The 21,597-nt window shown below is 37.7% G+C and overlaps 1 protein-coding gene across 1 annotated transcript; it reads left to right on the plus strand.

The window, feature by feature from the left end:
• Positions 1-7,936: 7,936 nt before the first annotated feature.
• On the plus strand, positions 7,937-8,901 carry LOC122011383. Its single transcript, XM_042567771.1, has one exon. The coding sequence runs from the start codon at positions 8,283-8,285 to the stop codon at positions 8,739-8,741; it is 459 nt and encodes a 152-aa protein (XP_042423705.1). The 5' UTR covers positions 7,937-8,282; the 3' UTR covers positions 8,742-8,901.
• Positions 8,902-21,597: the final 12,696 nt, after the last annotated feature.

Here is a 21,597-nt window from a genome sequence, read left to right on the forward strand (position 1 = left end):
AATGAATCTTATAATAATTATTATGTTGAATTCCAATTTGTTGGTACATCAAGTAAAAAATTTTTGGATCTTATTCCATTAGTTTTATAAAGCATACCCTATTGTTTCATTATAGATTGATGTAACCATAAATAATAAATTGTTGTTATAATTAGTTCAATGTGAATTTCTAAAAATTTTAATCCATCTTGAATACATAAATTTAAAATATGACATTCATAATGAATATGAAAAAATAAATTATCAATAACAGGTTGACAAACAAATTTTAGATCATCAATACATATTAGAACTAGCATTGTTTAATGATATTAAAAATATTTTATGAGTTAATAAATATTTTTTAAAATTAAACACAATAATTGTGCGATATTATGAGCAGTATATGATTCATCAAAACTCTATAAATTAACAATATTTTGTTGAAGGTTTCAAGAGTTATCGATCTAATAACAAGTCACACTCATATACGAATGTGTTTGTCAATAAGCACTTTAAATATCGGAACATAAAGAAACTTTATTATTTAATTTACTAATTTTTTTCAATTAAAATTTGTTTCCCTTTGTTTTGTTAATTTTTAATTGTATGAGTAAATAAAGTCTTAGAAATACGTTAATTAACACATTGGATTAAGATATTCTTTATAAAAATATTCAAATGTAGATTTAAATCAAAAACTAAAATAAAGATATTTTACGAAAATAAATCGATTTAACTAATGATTCTCTTATTTTATTATCGGAATATAAAAATAAATTATAATCAATACTATAGCTAGTTGAAGAAAATCTAGGTAATTATATTTGAAAATAGTCAAGTTCGTATTCCGTTGGATGTTCTTTTTCTACGTGTCATCTCAATGACTCTTAACCGTCACCAACTTGGAATTTATAGGAAACATTGTAGTGCTTATATTTTGCACACAATTCTTCCGACGGAAGAGTGACATTCTCAAAATATTTATTGAAAATAGAACATTTTAGAGTAGAAATTTTCTAAATCTTAGAAGTAATTACATCTATACTTCCTTGTGTTTTGAGTGTTGGAAGGTGCTCGGTCTTATCATCGGTGGATTGAATGTTAGGGTTCTCTTATGGATTCACTATTTCCTTTCCCTTCCAAGATTGAGATGATGAACCTCCATGACCACCCTCCATTGTGGTTGAAAGTTAGAAATGAAAGTCGAAGTCGAAAGTGTGTAGAGAATGCGAAATTAAGAATGAGAGTAGAAAAGATGTGTATAGAAATGATAAATGAACTCTCTATTTATAGAGTTTAGATAGTAATGGACATTAAATTATAGTCATTGATCAAAACATGATTCTAACAGCTAGGAACCGTCGACAGTTCCAACGGATACACAATAAAAAAATAAAATCTTGAACTCGCGGTTAACAAGGGGTCCTCCCATTTTTAGGGGCTTGGAACCATAATCGTCCCGACATCCTGTTGGGCCGATTACGGTTTGGCACGTTGACTTGGTTACGAGCCTGGGCCAGACTTGGCTCGGGGTCATGCCTACTTCAACACTCAGTTAGTCATTAGCAAGAGAAGAAGAGGAGGATTGAAGGAGCAGGAGAGTTTGGGTGAAGAAGAGTCGCCTCCGCTTACAAGAATAAGAAAACCAACGTACCTAGAAGCTTCCATCCGGGGTGCTTATATAGTTGTTAGAAGGAAATTTCCACATCACCTTCCTTCGTGCCTTTTTACTTCTTCCCGCCTGATTTAGTGAAGACACAATTTCTGATGATCCGTTATCGTGCTTCCAATCTTCGACTGTCACATAAGCTGAAGAAGGCTTTCAGGAAACCACTTTTGACACCCATTACTCGTCCGCCCATTCACTGATTGCTATATGTTATGAGGAAGGAATCAAGGAAACTGTAAGTACCTAGATTAATTTTGATGTTAATCAATCGAGTAAAGTTAGGTCATATGAGTTTGATACCAAGCGAGTGGAACGAAGAATCGTCAACCTAAAAAATTGACCATTCAAAGTGCTCAGATGACCGAGGGAGCCTCTATTCCAAGCACCTTAAATGGAGTTGAGGCGCCTCTCATGCAAAGAGTAATCGTTGCCAACTTCAGGACTTGATGTGCCTCCTTTTATCCGAGCTAGGTGTCTCCTAAGAATTGGAGTTGTTGCCATGGAGATAAGTCGTGGAGTCTAGCTTAGCCGAACCAAGGTGCCTCTGATAAACTGAGGTGCCTCCAACATGCTAGAACAGTTGAACGTTGGCAACAATAAATATAAAGCTTAGCCAATTTGAGGCACTCCTAATCAACCAAAGCGCCTCCGAAATGCCACATAAACAAAACGATTATTTCGACCAAAATGTTATAAATAGATGTCTCATCATCTAAGTTAAAAAACACACACTCGTTCTCAACTTCTATAATCTTCATTTTAACTACTAGTACGTTTAATTATTGTAAAGGGTTCCTCTGCCTCCAACTGTTGTCGAAGGAGTTTTTGTTAGTACACTTCTACCACGTTGGTTTAGTAATATTCCTGATTGTAAACTAAGTAAATTTTTTAGTCTCCTATTTTGTTTTATATTTGATTATTTTGTTTGTTTTAACTTTAAACATGTAATGTAATGTAATTGAAGTTTTGTAATCTGAATTACAAAGCAAATACTACGTAATCCGATTATATTACGAGATCACTGTTTAACCAAAATTTGAATGCCGAATATACCCCTAATCAGCCGACCGCCGCCCGCCTGTCGGTCGCCGACTGCCCACCGCCCGTCGTAGTTGGCCGCCGCCGATCACCGGTCGCTGCCGCCGCCACCGGGCACCGGCCGTCGCCGTCGCCGTCGCCCGGGCTGTTGGTTGCTACTCGGAAAACCTAGAGGTTCCACTGTACAAAAATTTTGTACAAAGGTCTGAACCTTTTCCTAGCTACCATGTGTTCTTTTAAATTAAATTTTGGATCGCCTGTGGAACTTAACACGTTTGATCCAAAACTTAATCTATTCGTTCTTTTAGGTTTTGACTTGGGTCTCCTGCGGAACTTAACACGTTCGACCCAAATCACCTTAAGTTATTAATTCCATTAAATATTAATTTCCATAATTGGTTCCCAGTACTGACGTGGCGAGGTACATGACCTTCTTGGATATGGGAGCAACCACCACCGACTAGACAAAACCTTTTATGGAAAGCTAATATTTAATTTCCTAAAATAACTTTAGGTTAACCGAAAAGAACAATCAAATCACAAGGAAAAAAAAAATACAACATCGAAAAACATATTCGAAATACTAGAATCGCATGCCTCTTGTATTTGGTATTATTTCCAAAAATAACTAGTATGATGCGGAAAGAAAAATTACTAGTTATACCTTTTAGAAAGACCTCTTGATCTTCTACCGTATTCCTCTTCTAACCTCGGACGTTGTGTGGGCAACGATCTTCCGAGATGAGAAACCACCAAAGCACCTTCTTTTCCTTTCTTCAAATTTCGGCCAAGCACAAAGCTTCCAAAAGATGAAGATCTTTTCCACCAACCAAGCTCCAAGGGATGTAAGCTTTCTCTCCTTCTTCCTCAAGCTAGATCCGGCCACCAATTAAAACTCCATGAGCATGAAGAGGTTCGGCCACAAAGAGAAGAAGAAGAGAAGAAGAAAGGGCCGGCCACACCACCAAGGAAAAGAGGGAGAAAAATAGAATAGAGTCCTTAGCCTTGAAGTCTCCTCTACCTCCTCTTTTATAATCCTTGGTCTTGACAAATAAGGAAAATTTAATAAAAACTTCCTTAATTCTTTTGCCATGAAAAGGAAAAATTTATTTAATTAAAAATAATTTTTCTTCTCCAATTTATTTGGCCGGCCACACCATAAAATTTCCAAGCAAATAAAATTTAAACACAAATTAAAACTTCCTTATTTGCTTCCGAAAATTTATAAAATTTCTCCAATAATTTTTATCCCTTCATGATTGGTTTATAAAAAGGAAATTTAATAAATTAAAATCTTTCTTTTAAACATATGGATAAAAAAAAAGTTATCTCTAAAAATTAAAATCTCTTTTAATCTACAAATAAGGAAAGATATCAAATATTTTCTTAATCTTTTGTAGAAACTCATAAAAGAGAATATTTAATTTTAAACTCTGTTTAAAATCATGAACATGGTTAAAAAGGAAAGTTTTCTTAAAATTTAAAATCCTCCTTTAATCAACAAATAAGGAAAGATTTCAAATTTTAAACTCTCTTTTAAACATGTAGATGATTTACAAATAAGGAAAGTTTTTACCAAAAATTAAAATCATCCTTTTAAACTACAAATAAGGAAAGAGATTAATCTCTTCTCTTAATCTTTTGTAGAAAGTTATAAAAGGAAAATTTTAATTTTTAAACTCTCTTTTAAAATCATGATATCCACATAAGAAATAATTTTAATAAAAATCCCTTTTAATATTCTAGTGGCCGGCCACCTAAGCTTGGGACCCAAGCTTTGGCCGACCATCTACATGACTCATCCACTTGATCTTGGCCGGCCCTAGCTTGGGTTCCAAGCTAGCTTGGCCGGCCCCATTGGATGGGTAAGAAGGTGGGTATGCGGTGGGTATAAATCTCTATATACTAGAGGCTACGATAGGGACCGAGAGGAGGAATTGGTTTTGGTCTCCCGATGAAATTAAGCATCTCGTGTTCGCCCCGAACACACAACTTAATTTCATCAATAATAATTCATTCCACTAAAGAACTATTATTGAACTACCGCACCAATCCCAAATTACATTTTGGGCTCCTTCTTATCATGAGTGTGTTAGTCTCCCTGTGTTTAAGATAACAAATGTCCACTAATTAAGTAAGTTACTGACAACTCACTTAATTAATATCTAGCTCCAAGAGTAGTACCACTCAACTTCATCGTCATGTCGGACTAAGTCCACCTGCAGGGTTTAACATGACAATCCTTATGAGCTCCTCTTGGGGACATTCTCAACCTAGATTACTAGGACACAGTTCCTTCTATAATCAACAACACACACTATAAGTGATATCATTTCCCAACTTATCGGGCTTATTGATTCATCGAACTAAATCTCACCCATTGATAAATTAAAGAAATAAATATCAAATATATGTGCTTGTTATTATATTAGGATTAAGAGCACACACTTCCATAATAACTGAGGTCTTTGTTCCTTTATAAAGTCAGTATAAAAGAAACGACCTCTAATGGTCCTATTCAATACACTCTTAGTGTACTAGTGTAATTATATAGTTAAGATAAACTAACACCTAATTACACTACGACCTTCCAATGGTTTGTTCCTTTCCATCATGGTCGTAAGCTACAGTTTATAATTTATAAGGTACTGATAACATGATCTTCTGTGTGTGACACCACACACCATGTTATCTACAATATAAATTAACTGAACAACTACATTTATCATAAATGTAGACATTTGACCAATGTGATTCTTATTTCTAGATAAATATTTTATACCAAAAGCTAGGCTTTTAGTATACATCCTAACACGGGCACCGGCCGCCGCCGTCGTCGGGCACCGGCCGCCGCCGTTGCCGGGCACCGGCCGCCGCTGGGCACCAGCCGCCACCGGTCGCCAGTCGTCGGCCACCGCCGCCGGCCGTCACCGGTCACCGGACGCAAGCTCTGACAGAGGTGCGGCGGCAGTCAATAGAAGTCACGTGATATTTTTGTCATTTTAGAATAATATGAATTACATTCCTTATAAAAAATAATGGATACCAAATAAAAGAATGTAATTACCCTTGTAATCAAAGATTACATACATTATATTACCAAACGTAGTAATGTAATCATGATTACATTATATTACATTACAAATTTGATTACATTACAAGCTCGATTACATTACATCCAACCAAACGTAGCTTTAATGTAATTGCCCTATAGACTTTAATGATATCATTATGTGGGACTAAGTATTATTGTTTCGCGGGCCACAATGACATTGTTATGCGAGACTTTGGTGATATTACTCTACGAACCTTTATGTGGTTGCTCTACGAAAATTTAACATTATTGCTCGGCGGACCTTTAGTATTATTGCTCTGTGAATTTCGATACGGTTGCTCAATGAAAAATAACATTATTGCTCGGGGGACCTTTAGTATCATTGCTCTATGAACTTCGATATGGTTGCTCTATGGAAATTTAATATTATTGCTCAACGGACCTTTAGTATTATTGCTCTGCGAACCTCCATATGGTTGCTCTGAGGAAACTTAACATTATTGCTCGGCCGACCTTTAGTATCATTGCTCTATGAACTTTGATACGGTTGCTCTATGGAAACCTAACATTATTGCTCAGCGGACCTTTAATATTATTGCTCTGCGAACCTCCATGTGGTTGCTCTGAGGGAACTTAACATTATTGCTCGGCGAACCTTTGGTATTATTGCTCTATAAACCTCCATGCGATTGGCTCTCCTGAGACTTAACATTATTGCTCTACGGACCTTTAGTTAGCCAACGAGGAGAGACTTGGCTATATTGCTCAGGAGAGCCTGCTATATCCCTTGGGTAAACCCAGCTAGATATTCCTCCTTCAAGTCAGACTGAAGAGCAAAGTATAATGGAGTCTGATTAAGTCTATGTTCAAAGATAATATTCTTTGAGGAAAAAACTTGGCTACCATTAGATGAGATGAATATAATCATGAGAGCTAGACGAACGATTTGATTCTATGTAATTCTGAACTCTCAAAGTCTTATATATTCGTCTAATTCTTCTAATTATATTTATATATTTGAATATATATATATATTATTGATAATAATAATTTTTCAACTCAATCGATTGATGATTGATTGGTGGAATATACATAGCTATAGAATTATTCTCAATCAATTGACAAATTTATCAATCTATTGCTATAGTATAACATTTACTAATGGATTGACAATAGTAAGAAAGATAAAATGAGTATTGGACGTATGATTTAATAATTTTAAAATTTAAATATCCCGGAATTTCAGCCCGTGTTAATTTACCAAAGATTTTTATTAGAATCTTTGGTTAAAATTATATACAACTGACTTGAATACGGTAACATGCATAAAAACACAACTAATTTAAATATGGTAAAAATTAATCACACATATTCACATGTACGGGTTTTATCTATGGGTGAATCAAGAAGAAGATGGTCGATTTAAAATAAAAAATAAAAAAATTGCTAAAATACATAAAATTTAATAGGGGTGGAAATGAAAGCATGCTATTTTTAATCTGAAATGTAAAAATATATGCTAACAGTGAAACTCTTCTAGGTCGCTGACAAAAATGACCGACTTATCTTTCCACCGGGGAAAAACAAGATAGACTAAGACGAGCATTCAATCTTAAATCATTTCGAATGTTGTTTCCCCTTTCTTTACTCAATATCTCATGAAAGATTCACGCAATCCAAAACTAGATAGACGAACAGGTCAGTATATATATATATATATCTCAAAATCGTAAGCAAATTAGTTAAACTCCACCCATATATATATATATATATATATATCGTGACTGTGTCAACAGCCCTCCCGAAATAATTCATCAGTTGGCCGTTATATTGAGACAAATTGAAGAAAAGTTGTATTGTGGTCAACGCAGAGGCAGAGCAGCCAAGTTTGATGCTGTTAAAATTAACTCAGAGAGTCCCGCGTTTGACCGTCGCTGTATTAAGGTACCCTTTCACTTCCAAGTCTTCGGCTGTGATGTATGTCTACGCCATGCGCTGGCCTCTTCTTCCGTTTCCAATCGCGCACTTGACTTTCCCCTAATTCCGCATTAATATTAATCCCCTGGACCACTCCAACTTGCTCTGCTACGTATACGTTAATTTGATGGTGGACAAATACCGCTGTTTGAATATTAATCATTTGCTTCCTTGTTTAAGTTTTAGTCCGCTTAAGACCTGGGCAAATTCCACATAAGCCATCCTTCTTAGTCTTCGCACGGATCATCATCACGGGATTAATCGCAAATTGATCCCTAGCCTCATTTGCTCAGATATGCAATCTGACTTTACTTCTCTCGCTACTAAACCGCGTCCAATTTCAATCGTTGTCCTTCTTTGCGTGACTACTTCTTCGATCTCCTGTCTCCTGCAGATTATAAATTCAACCGGCAGTTAGTTTCCAACTCCCCCAAAAGAGAAGATTTAATTTTGAGGGAAAGAAGCTCTGCTAGCTTCACACAATTATCCCTCTTCTACTATTCGATTCGCAGGAAAAGAAGGAATCGGAATCGGAATCGGAATCGGCGGGGCAATTGCATCATGAGCAGCGGCAGAAAGAGCACGTCGTCGCCGTCACAGAAGAAGAACCGGGTGCTGCAGTACGTAAAGGCGCCGCTGCGCGTTCTGTGCCGCGCCCGGGACTTCTACGTGCGCAGCATGACGAGTTGCGCGGGGCGCATCGAGGTGGAGGGCGGAGCGTACTCGATGGGCTACCCGATGGCCTCCGGGCCGCTGCCGCGGAACTTCAGCGTCGCGTCGGGGAGGAGCGGCGCCAGCGAGGAGGATCTACAGGACCTCATACGCACGGCGTCGTTGCGCCGCGCCCGCTCGCAGGGTTCGACCGCGGCCGCGGTGCCGCGCAGCCAGAGCGTGGCGGTGGCGCGGATCGACGAGGACAAGGAGTGCGAATTCGGGGACGAGAATCCCGGCGGCGAGATCGTCCTCAGGAGCCGGAGCTACGCCCCCGGAGCCGAGAGGAAGCAGAGGAATTTTGCTTGATTCCTTGATCACCGATCGAGCGGTTTCTGTAATTGCTCGTTGCAGATTGCATTTGCTTAATAATTATACAACCAACTTTTTATATATATAATTATCATCTACGTCTCCTTTCTTCTCGTAAGTAAGAACGATTTACTTTTATATGATTTTCTTTCCGATATTGTTGTTGTGTTAGAATTATAATTAAATTTAAACACGATCGAAGCCACGCACGAAAAGGGAATTAAGAAGATGCATTATTTAAAATATTTTAATTTATAAGATTTCTAAACATCCGATGTCTCTCGTATATACGAACAAAATTATTGAGACCATACTCGATCCGCATCCAATTGAGCTTCACTTTTTCCACACGCATCTTCCATTCAAATTTAACACTGTTTTTTTATAAAAGAAAGTATATAGATCATAAAAGTGATTAAATTGACGTCTCGACGAAGTGTTAGAGGAGAATTGCGTGATCGTGTGTTCATCGAAATGAAGGTGTGAAAAGTATCAAAATAATGAATAATAGTACAACGTGATCGCTCCCTGCAAATGAACTAGAAGCACTTGTTCAATTTGTCGACTTTTCAGTGTTTGAACAGGGCCGGCTGAATAGAGACCTCCATTGGAGATAAATGATAGATGTGACTGTTTTCTGTAAGTCGACCACCATATTTTCAATTTTAAAAATTAATTCGTAGGAGAATTAAGTGTTATATTTTTAATTAAATATCACAAGCTAATATAAAAATGCCAACGACGACTTTGTGCTTTTCATAATTCAATCGATTTCAAGTCACATTTAAAACCAAAACGCCGTTTGCTTGAGGTAACATTAATAATAATAATAATATTATTATTATTATTCTTTTCAGAACAGCTTGCAAGTTCTTCATGAACCACATACTTTCGGGTTTTTACCATAATTATAATAATTTTATTAACAAAAACATTACCAATGTCTTCTGCCTTCTAGGTGGATCGGCCTCCCCTCCACTTATTTTACCTCTTAATTTGAAATTTTAAAAAATATTTTGATAACTTGTCAATAATCAAATCGATAAATTTAAAATATAAAATAATTCTCAATAGCATGATAAATCTAATAATAATTTTATTTTATCATTTTAATCATAAAATATCATGCAAATATATATTTTAACTTATAAAAATAGATTGGAGTCATGCATATGAATTATATTAATGTATTATATATTTATCTCATACTTATCGTATTCTTTCACTCGATTGATTTTGAAGCAATAAAATAAGAGTTTGAAAAGCACATTTTATTCGTTTCGAGGTAGCTAGGGATTTTCAATATAATGTCCATTGATCAAGTGAAGCTTTCTCGGTGTTTACAGCGTGACTCTCATGAGGAAATTATATTAATTAGACGCGCGCCAGTTCGGATCAAATTGTTTAAAAATAATTAATTAAGCCAAACTAAAACATCCCAAGATTTACTTAATAATAATAATATAAATTAATTATTTTACCATATCTCTTTAATAATTATTTGATCAATCTGCCCAAATTAAAGGATCGATGTTTGGGTCCCATGGGGAACAAAACAGCTTATTTTTTAAATTGGTTCAACTTCAGTGATTATAAAAGCATAATTACTCGCTCGTATAAATTAAACTGATGAAACCAAAATGAATTGCAACAATTGGTACATTTTTTAATATTTTGAAAACTTTCAATCAATGGCCTGCTAATATATTTGTCATGGACTGAATATTGTCATCATATCAACCCAAGTTATTAAAATAAGTGAATTATTTTGAATTTCAAGCCTGAGCTCTATTTATAGTAGATAGTCCACTGATCAAATTTAGTTATTTATTGATATGATACTTTCTAGACACTTGGACTCAGTCTGGCTGTCTGAACTCATCTATAAGTACTCTGAATTAATTTTGATGTGGTCAATCAGATTAAGTTAGGTCTTGTTATGCTTAATCCTTATGTCTAAGTGTGCTGGAACTTAGAAACACAAGAAGTCAAGCGGAAGACACAACGGACGAGAAGGATGACACGTGAATTGAGTCGACGAGCTCAATGCACCCGAGGGGCGAGTAGTTGCGGATGTCCGAGCACCCGGACAAGATGGTTCGGGCGCTTGGACCACCAAGACGCCTCCCAGGCACCTCGTCACAGTGTCGTTGCTGTAGATCACTTTCGGGTCCATGTCAGCCGTTGTTCGAGCGCTCGAAGATGGTTCAAGCACCCCAACATGAAAAAATTCAATCTCAAATCTGTTTTGAAGTTGTTGTGTAGAGATAGAGTTTGCCTTGCTAGGGGCACCCGGAGAGGATCCAGGCGTCTAGAGTTGCCACGTCAGCAAATGACTAGTTTCAACTAGTGAGATATAAATAGAGCGATAGTTTACTTCATTCTATACAACACTTACTGTAATCGAATTTCTATTTTATTCTTCAAGTTCTGCACTTTCAATGTCATGTACGAGGCTTTTCCAGCTTTGACTTGTGTCGAAGGAGTCTACTAGTTGAGCTTCACTTACCTTGGATTAACAACCTCCCCGGATGCAAATCAAGTAAACACTTTTATCTCATACTTATTTTTATACATTTTAGTTTCGTTTATTAAAAGTGTTTGCATTGCCTTTAGTCGAAAGTTTGAGAAGGGTGTTTTTGTAATTTCAGGCAATTCATCCCCGCTTGCTAGCCATATTAGGACCAACATAGTCGAGTCGATCTACTCCACAACGACTTTCTCCAATGGTCCTGGACTTCCTAGGCGCTTGGATCCAATCCAGGCGCCTGGAGTCTGTTGACGTGGACTTCGTGATGATTCTCTACAATAACGACTATGCTGACATGGTCATCCTTCCCAGGCTCTTAGAAAGGATCCATGCACCTAGAGCCTGAGCGCATGGACTCGATCCAAGCGCCTAGAAACAGTCAACTCAAAAGCTGACCATTTCTTATTCGGTTACTTGGGTGATACTCCGATCGTTTAAAGTTGAGCTCTCCCGAACCTAACCCTGGCCTTCTCATCAAGTAGACTTCCTCTAGGCTTCTCATCTCTCGAATATGTTGCACGCGTCATTCTCATCCACTGATGTACTCTTTCGTAGCTCCTTGTCCTTCGGTTGTACCAAGTCTATCGGCTTCTTTTCCGTGCCGTCCTTCTCACTTATTACATCTTCCGCTCGATTTCTTATGTTCTTAAGTCTATACACACTTAGACACAAGATATCAAATTCATAGAGTCTAACTTAATTCGGTTGATGATATTAAAACTAACTCGGGGTACTTATACTTCTAAAGCATCTATTCAAAGACCAACGACCTCTTCTAATGTGCCATTGATTCAAGATGAATTATAATATTATTAAGGAAACTTTTGTGGTTATCATATTTTGTGATGCTATTGCGATACTCTATTTTTTATACAGCTTTTGTGCGTCCGTCTAATTATATTTCCACATTCAAACATCTTATGTAGTATGATAGTGCTACTTTTGGATTTAGTTTGGATATAGTATGAGTTAGAATGATGGTCAGAGAAGTCTTCGGCAAAGCCACTCCGACACTCAAGTTAGTTCTTTTTCAAAGAGAACGTGGTTTCTAGAAATTAAGGTTTTGAAAGTATGTGTGCACATATATACTTTTACTCATGAGAGTTAATTACCTTTTATAGGACTGGACGCCTCGAACACGTTCTCCTCGTGCCCCCTCCTTTTTCACTATCGTGACTGTTGGGGTTGCAAGGTTGCAAACATAGTCTCATATTGGAAACACATGGGAAAGATCATGGGTTTATAAGAGAAAAGATATCTAAATTCTTTTCGATCTTACAATTGGTATCAGAGCCTTGACTGCCAGAAGGTTTAACCACCGACTGTGCACAAGAGCTATGGTCTGATTGAACCATGTGGGTACAATATTGACCTCAAACAAAGAAAGTGGGGGCTCCTATGTTCGGATCAAGAGGACCAGATACCAGGCAGGAAGTCCTAGTTGTGGCTAGGCAAGGAAGTCCTAGTAGGTCGGGTGGACCGAGGGGCAGGAAGACCTGGTGGGTGCACCAGGCAGGAAGTCCTAGTAGGTCGGGTGGACCGAAGGGCAGGAAGACCTGGTGGGTCGAGGATCAGACGTGGGAAGCCTATGGTCCTTTGTTTGAGGGGGGGATTGTTGGGGTTGCAAGGTTGCAAACATAGTCCCATATTAGAAACACATGGGAAAGATCATGGGTTTATAAGAGAAAAGATATCTAAATTCTTTTCGATCCTACAGTGACCACGTTCATCAAAATAAATGTCCATTACGATCTATTTATGTCAAAGTTAATAGTTGTGTTTTTCGTCTATCTCGACAACGGCGGCATCATTCATTATCCTCCCTGAAATAGCGCAATGCTTCGTTGCTTTAACTCTCGATGATCGGGACCATTTCAATTTAGTTTGAAGGAGCTGAGTGTAAGCAGGAGTTGGCTTCGAGTGTAGCTGGGAGTCGGGCTTTGAGTGTAATTGGGAGTCGGGTTTCGAGTGTAGTCGGGAGTTGTACTTCGAGTGTAGTTTGGCGTTGGGCCTCGAGTGTAGTCGGGAATCGGGAGTAGTTGGGAGTTATCCGTTGTTGACAGCGCTGTTAGTATTAGCCCTAGTACCTGTTAGAATGTATACTAAAAGCCTAGCTTTTGGTATAAAACATTTATCTAGAAATAAGAATCACATTGGTCAAATGTCTACATTTGTGATAAATGTAGTTGTTCAATTAATTTATACTGTAGATAACATAGTATGTGGTGTCACATGCAGAAGATGATGTTATCAGTACCTTATAAATTATAAACAGTAGCTCACGACCAAAATGGAAAGGAACAAACCATTAGAAGGTCGTAGTGTAATTAGGTATCAGTTTATCTTGACTGTATAATTACACTAGTACACTTAGAGTGTATTGAGTAGGACCATTTGAGGTCATTTATTTTATACTGACTTTATAAAGAAACAAAGACCTCGGTTATTATGGAAGTGTGTGCTCTTAATCCTAATATAATAACAAGCACATATATTTGATATTTATTTCTTTAATTTATCAATGGGTGAGATTTAGTTCGATAAATCAATAAGCTCGATAAGTTGGGAAATGACATCACTTATAGTGTGTGTTGTTGATTATAGAAGGAAACTGTGTCCTAGAGATACTAGGTTGATAATGTCCTCAAGAGGAGCTCATAAGGATTGTCATGTTAAACCCTGCAGGTGGACCTAGTCCGACATGATGATAAGGTTGAGTGATACTACTCTTGGACTAAGATATTAATTAAATGAGTTGTCAGTAACTCACTTAATTAGTGGACATTCGATATCTTAAACACAGGGAGACTAACACACTCATAATAAGAAGGAACCCAAAAATGTAATTTGGGATTGGTGCGGTAGTTCAATAATAGTTCTCTAGTGGAATGAATTATTATTGATAAAATTAAGTTGTGTGTTCGGGGCGAACACGGGATGCTTAATTTTATCGGGAGACCAAAACCAATTCCTCCTCTCGGTCCCTATCGTAGCCTCTTATTTATATAGTACTATACCCACCTATACCCACCTAAAGGGGGCCGACCAAGCTAGCTTGGGAACCAAGCTAGGGCCGGCCTAGGTATAAATTGGGGTGGCCGGCCTAGCTTGAACCCAAGCTAGAGGGGCCGGCCAAATTAAATTAAAAAGGAATTTTAATTTTAATTTTTATTATGTGGAAGATATAATTTATTAAAGAGAATTAAAATTAAATTATCTCTCTTGTAAAAGATCTACAAAAGATTAAAGAAAGAGATTAGATCTCTTTCCTTATTTGTAGATTGGTGAGATATTTTATTTTCTCTTTAAAAATTATTCACATGTTGTAAAATTAAAATTATGGAAAATTCTTTTTATCAACTATGAAGAGATTTTGAAGAGAAATCTTAATTTTAAAAATTTCCGGAAATAAATTAGGAAGTTTTAATTGTTGATTGAAACTTGTCTAATTTGATTTCATGATGTGGCCGGCCATTAGAATTTAATTGGGAAAATTTTATTTTATTTTTCTCAATTAAATCATGTCAAGGAAAATAAGGAAATTTTATTGTAATTAAATTTCCTAATTTGCTTAGGCCAAGGAATATAAAAGAATGGGTGATGGTGCCTTCATGTGTGACAACCTCTATTATTTCTCTCCCTCTTTTATTCCTTGATGTGACCGGCCATCATCCTCTCCCTCTCTTCTTCTTGTGGTGGCCGAACCTCTCTCTCCCCTTGGAGCTCTTATGGTGGCCGGATACTACTTGGAGAAGAAGAAGAAGAAGGAGAGAAAGCTATCATCTCTTGGAACTTGGTTGGTGTTTTGATCTTCTTCCTTGGTGAAGCTTCTTTATTGTTGGCCGAACCTAGCTAGGAGGAGAAGAAGGTGGTTGGTGGTTTCTCATCTCGGAAGATCGTTGCCCACACAACGTCCGAGGTTAGAAGAGGAATACGGTAGAAGATTAAGAGGTATTTCTAGAAGGTATAACTAGTAATTTTTCTTTTCCGCATCATGCTAGTTAGTTATGGAAATAATACCAAATACAAGAGGCTTACGTTCTAGTATTTCGAATATGTTTTTCGAAGTTGTGTTCTTTTGTTTTTTTTTCCTTGTGATTTGATTGTTCTTTTTGGTTAACCTAAAGTTATTTTAGGAAATTAAATATTAGATTTCTATAAAAGGTTTTGTCTAGTCGGTGGTGGTTGCTCCCATATCCAAGAAGGCCATGTGCCTCGCCACGTCAGTACTGGGAACCAATTATGGAAATTAATATTTAATGGAATTAATAACTTAAGGTGACTTGGGTCGAACGTGTTAAGTTCCGCAGGAGATCCAAGTCAAAACCTAAAAGAACAAATAAATTAAGTTTTGGATCAAACGTGTTAAGTTCCGCAGGCGATCCAAAATTTAATTTAAAAGAACACATGGTAGCTAGGAAAAGGTCCAGACCTTTGTACAAAATTTTTGTACAGTGGAACCTCTAGGTTTTCCGAGTAGCAACCAACAGTACCAATTATGAGATGATTGTAAAAGACTCATTTTGTATCATATATCATTATTAATAAAAGACAAAGTTGGTTATTATATTTATTTCAATTCAGTGCCAATTGAATAAGTATAATAATGTCCTTGGGTAGTAGGTTCTTATCTATAGTATATCAATTGGTTGAATTGATAGTGAGATATTGTAGAATATTAATATACAAGGACAATATTAATGCGTTAAGACTAGTATATAGGTCAACGGATGACTTGATCTCACAAGTCATGGATATGAGATATAAGGTTGACACATGGGTATATATTAGAGAATATATACTAAATGACCCATGATAATTGCCGTTTTCATGTCACTAGGCGCTCCAAATTAATTAAAATTGAAACTCATTAAAATTAAGACAAGTGTTGTAGCAACGAGTCCCAAAACGTATTTTTTTCCAAGGATAACTAATAAATGTGTGAGTACTCTAGACTCAATTCAAATTACATTCCTGCATCAACAAGGTAAACTCAACACTTCACTTGATTCATATTACAAATGGAATTTATCTAATTCTAAAAAGTACACTAAAACAATTTAAAATGGAATCAAAGAAGTGTTGCTCTCATCTAATATCAATTAAGTTCAATTTCTACTTTATCATTACATCAAATCAATCGATTACCACATCTTTAATTAACAATAACAATTAAAACTAAACTCTTGAGCCTGAAACATCATCCTATTAATAACCATAAGCTACTTCAAAAATCAAACTCGATCTCCAAGTCTTCAATTCTCAATCACATTCAACAAGGTCTAATAAAAGTAAACAATGATAATCTCAAATGATTCATTCAACATTCAAACATGAAACTATCACAACAAATCCGATTCATAGAACCAAGGTTCACTAAATTCATGAATTTAAAACTAGGCTCAACTTACAGTAAACCAACACAAATTAAGCATATGAATGTAGTTTTTTATATTTTAGATCTTATTCAAGATCGATAATGCAAATTAACTACAACTAGTGTATGCTGGACTAGTTAAAGCTCAAGAACATATTGCTAAATCATTACAAAGCTAAACTGGAAACTTTAATTTTTCTTCATCCGACCTCTTGTTTTCGTGTCCTGGCTGAGCCGTTGGCAACTTGATTTGCCTACTCTTTCTCTCGTAATTAAACTTTTGTATATGAACATGATCCAAGAGATTTCTGCATCCATGCATAGATTTTTTATTTGTTCCTTCGTTAATCTTGTGCCAACTGCCCATCTCAAGAAGAACTATACCTCGGATAGGACTTGACAGTTCAATGTGAATGACTCCCTAGTGACCAAACAGATTGACACTACCATATAATCAAAAGAATGGTAGTCTAGGTCTTGTGAATTACGTGGGCTATACGGTATATGTCAGACCCATTTAATAGAGGTGAGGTTGATATCAGTTTGGTGATCTTGACCACGACTATGCCCCCATTGGGGAGATTTGGGCCCTAAAAAGGACACGAACGATGTAGTATACACTCAACCCCTCAGTAGGGGTGAAGTTAATACCGTAGCCGGAAGAATCTCGACCCTGACTATGCTCCATTCGGGGGAGTTTGAGCCCTGAAAAGGACATGGACGATACAGTATATGCTTAACCCCTTAGTAGCGGTGAGATTCATACCACAGTCGGTATGTTCTCGACCCCAACTATACTCTAGTCGGGGGGGGGGGGGGGGGGGTTGGGCCCTAAAAAAGACGTGGACGATATGGTATATTCTCAACCCCTTAGCAGGGATGAGGTTGATATCACATCCAAAAGGATCTCAACCCTGATTATATCCTAGTCGGCGGAGTTTAGGCCCTAAAAAAGACACGGGCGATACAAAATATGCCCTTAGCATCGGTGAGGTTGATACCGTAGACAAAATGGTCTCGATCCCAACTATGTCCTCTCTAGGGGGGTGGGCCCTTAAAATAACAGAGGTGATACTATATTTGTTCGACCCCTTAGTAGTGGTGAGGTTGATACTGAAGTCGGAATGATCTTAATGTTGGTTGGACCTAGGAGGATCATACCGGTTCCACTGTACAAAATTTTTGTACAAGTGTCGAACATTTTCCTAAACAACTTATTGTGTTCTTTAGAAGTTAAATTAGGAATCGCAAACGGAACTTAACATTATTGATTCCAAATTTAACTTAGCTGTTCTTAATGATTTAGACTTGGATCACAAGCGGAACTTAACACTATTGATACAAATCAACCTATGTTATAAATTTAATTAAATATTAATTTCCAAAATTGGCTTCCAGGACTGCATAGCGAGGCACATGGCCTTCTTGGGTATGGGAGCATCCACCACCGCCTAGACAAAGCCTTTTAGGAAAGCTAATAATTAATTTCCTTATATAACTCTAGGTTTAACCAAAAAGAACAATCGAATCACAAATTTGAAAAACAAAGAAAAACACAAACTCGAATTACAATTCGAAAAACTATAATCTAATGCCTCTTGTGTTTGGAATTCATACAAAGAAAAATAATTATCATGATGCAGAAAATAATTACTAGTTATACATTCCTTTGTATGCAACGACCTCTTGATCTTCTACCGTTTTCCTCTTCTTATCCCGGACGTTATGTGGGCAACGATCTACCGAGATGAGAACCACTCAAGCCCTTCTTTTTCCTCCTTGCAAGTTTCGTCCAAACCAAGAATCCTCCAAGGATGTAGAATTTTGGCCACCACCATCAAGCTCTAAGGGATGCAAGAAACAAAGCCTCCTTTCTCTCCTTCTTCTCCTAGCTAGAACCGGTCACCATCAAAAGCTCCAAGAGAAGGATGAAACCGGCCACTAAAGAAGTGTTGGGACCGAAAAGTAGCTAGAGGGGAGGGGGGGTGAATAGCTCTTCGAGTGCTAGGTGCTCGTCGTTGCTTGTTTCTTCAGAGATATGCAGCGGAAATACAAGAAACAAAAACACACAACGCTAACAATGATGGTTTACTTGGTATCCACCTCACAAGAGGTGACTAGTCCAAGGATCCACACCTACTCATGCACCCTCCACTAATAAAACACTCCTTTATGGTTACTACCAAAGGCGGAGAAGCCCTACAAGACTCTCAATACAAGAAGAAAGGGAAAGGTAATGAAATACAAGCACAAGTTTACAATGAATACAAAAGCCCTAACCCTAGCTTCTTCTTCTTGTAGAAGTCACGCCTCTTGACTTGGAAGAACCTCCAAGATCCTTCAAGAACTGGCGTTGAGAGTGAAAGATCGCTGTGGAGAAGCTGCTGTAGATCGGTGATGAATCGTGTATAGCGATGCCGAAGGAAATGAACACCTGCGGCCTTTATCGACGCCAACGGTCGGATCCCGATCGATTGGAATGCTCCCAATCGATCGGGGAGGCTTTGGATTGATCCATTGATCGATCCAGAGCGCCTCTGTGCTCTTGGAATTTGCCTGGATCGATCGGCTGATCGATCCAGGGCTTATCGCGCGAAGTCGCAGCTCCCAATCGATCCACTGATCGATCCAGCAGGCTTCTGTGCGCTCGCGACTGCCTCCTAATCGATCCACTGATCGATTGGGATGAAGGCTTCTCGCGGGGACACCCCAATCGATCGACCGATCGATTGGGCTCCAGCCAATCGATCGGCTGATCGATTGGGCTCCAGCCAATCGATCGACTGATCGATTGGGCTCCAGCCAATCGATCGACTGATCGATCCAGCTGTTGGTTTTTGCCCAAAACCAAGTCCCAAAGCCCCCCAAACCAACATCCGGTCAATCCTTGACCTGTTGGAACATCATCCCTAGCATCCGGTCACCCTTGACCTGCTAGGACTGCCTCACCAAGTGTTCGGTCAATCCCTTTGACCCACTTAGACTTTTCTTCATCTTGCCAAGTATCCGGTCACTCCCTTGACCTACTTGGACTTTCACCAGATGTCTGGTCAACCCCTTGACCTACTTGGACTTTCACCAGATGTCTGGTCAACCTTGACCCATCTAGATTTCTCCCGTGCCTGACTTCACTCACCAGGACTTCCATTCTGCCTAGCTTCACTCACTAGGACTCCTCTTCTGCTTGGCTTCACTCACCAGGACTTTCACCTAGCTTCACTCACTAAGATTTTCTCCTGCTTAGCTTCACTCACTAGGTCTTTCACCTGGCTTCACTCACCAGGATTTTCTCCTACCTAGCTTTACTCACTAGGTCTTTCACGTGGCTTCACTCACCAGGATTTTCTCCTGCCTAGCTTCACTCACTAGGTCTTTCATCTGGCTTCACTCACTAGGATTTTCTTTTCTGCCTAACATCCCAGTTAGGATTTCCCAGTCAAGTATCCGGTCAACCTCGACCTACTTGAACATTCTTCAACCAACCTGATCAGACCCTGATCAGAGGGGAATTGCACCAGACAATCTCCCCAAATGCACAACTGCATTATCAAACATCGAAACCCAAACTAAGACTCAAGCTTGGTCAACCAGGTCAGCCTTGACCTGAGGAATATTGCACCAACAAGAAGAAGAGAAGAGGAGAGGTAGAACCTCTAGGGCCGACCACAACCAAGGAAGAAAAGAGAGGAAGAAATAGAATAGAGTTATTATCCATGAAGGCACCTCTATCCTCTCTTTTATATTCCTTAGTCTTGGCAAATAAGGAAATTTAAATAAAAACCTCCTTAATTCCTATGCCATGAAAAGGAAAATTTAATTGATTTAAAATTAATTTCCCTTTTCTTAAACAACATGCCCGGCCACAACCAAATCTCCAAGCAAGGAAAGTTTTAAATATAGATTAAAACTTCCTTATTTGTTTCCAGAAATTTTAAAATAAAATTTCTCTAACAATTTATCCCTTCATGGTGGGTTATAAAAGGAAATTTTATAAATTAAAATATTTCTTTTAAACATGTGGATGATTTCCAAAAAGGAAAGTTTCTCTAAAATTAAAATCTCCTTTCAATCTACAAATAAGGAAAGATATCAAATATTCTCTTAATCTTTTGAAGAAACTTATAAAAGGAAATATTTAATTTTAAAACTCTCTTTTAAATCATGAACATGGTTAAAAAGGAAAGTTTTATTAAAATTAAAATCTTTCTTTCAATCTACAAATAAAGAAAGATATCAAATCTTTTCTTAATCTAGAAAGCTATAAAAGGAAAGATTTAAATTTTAAACTCTCTTTTAAAATCATGATATCCACATAAGAAATAATTTTAAATAAAATCCCTTTTTATTTTCTAGTGGCCGACCACCTAAGCTTGGGACCCAAGCTTTGGCCGACCACCTTAATTTGGCTCCACCATTAGCTTTGGCTGGCCCTAGCTTGGGCTCCAAGCTAGCTTGGACGACTACCTCAAGGTCGGTAGAAAGGTGGATATGCGGTGGGTATAAATCTCTATATACAAGAGACTATGATAGGGACTGAGATGAGGAATTGATTTTCGCCTCCCGATGAAATTAAGATTCCCGTGTTCGCTCTGAACACTCAACTTAATTTCATCAATAATAATTCATACCACTAAAGAATTATTATTGAGCTACCGCACCAATCCCAAATTACATTTTGGGCTCCTTTTTATTATGAGTGTGTTAGTCTCCCTGTGTTTAAGATGTCAGATGTCCACTAATTAATTGAGTTACTGACAACTCATTTTAATTAATATCTTAGTCCAAGAGTAGTACCACTCAACCTTATTGTCATGTCGGACTAAGTCCACCTGCAGGGTTTAACATGACAATCCTTATGAGTTCCTCTTGGGGGCATTCTCAACCTAGATTACTAGGACACAGTTCCTTCTATAATCAACAACACACACTATAAGTAATATCATTTC

The sequence above is a fragment of the Zingiber officinale genome, chromosome 8A (genome assembly GCF_018446385.1).
Source record: "Zingiber officinale cultivar Zhangliang chromosome 8A, Zo_v1.1, whole genome shotgun sequence".
NCBI classification, from domain to species: Eukaryota; Viridiplantae; Streptophyta; class Magnoliopsida; order Zingiberales; family Zingiberaceae; genus Zingiber; species Zingiber officinale.

What these genes read in the sequence shown, in the direction of transcription:
- LOC122011383 (XM_042567771.1), top strand. Translation starts at nt 8,283, where the DNA reads ATGAGCAGCGGCAGAAAGAGCACGTCGTCGCCGTCACAGAAGAAGAAC.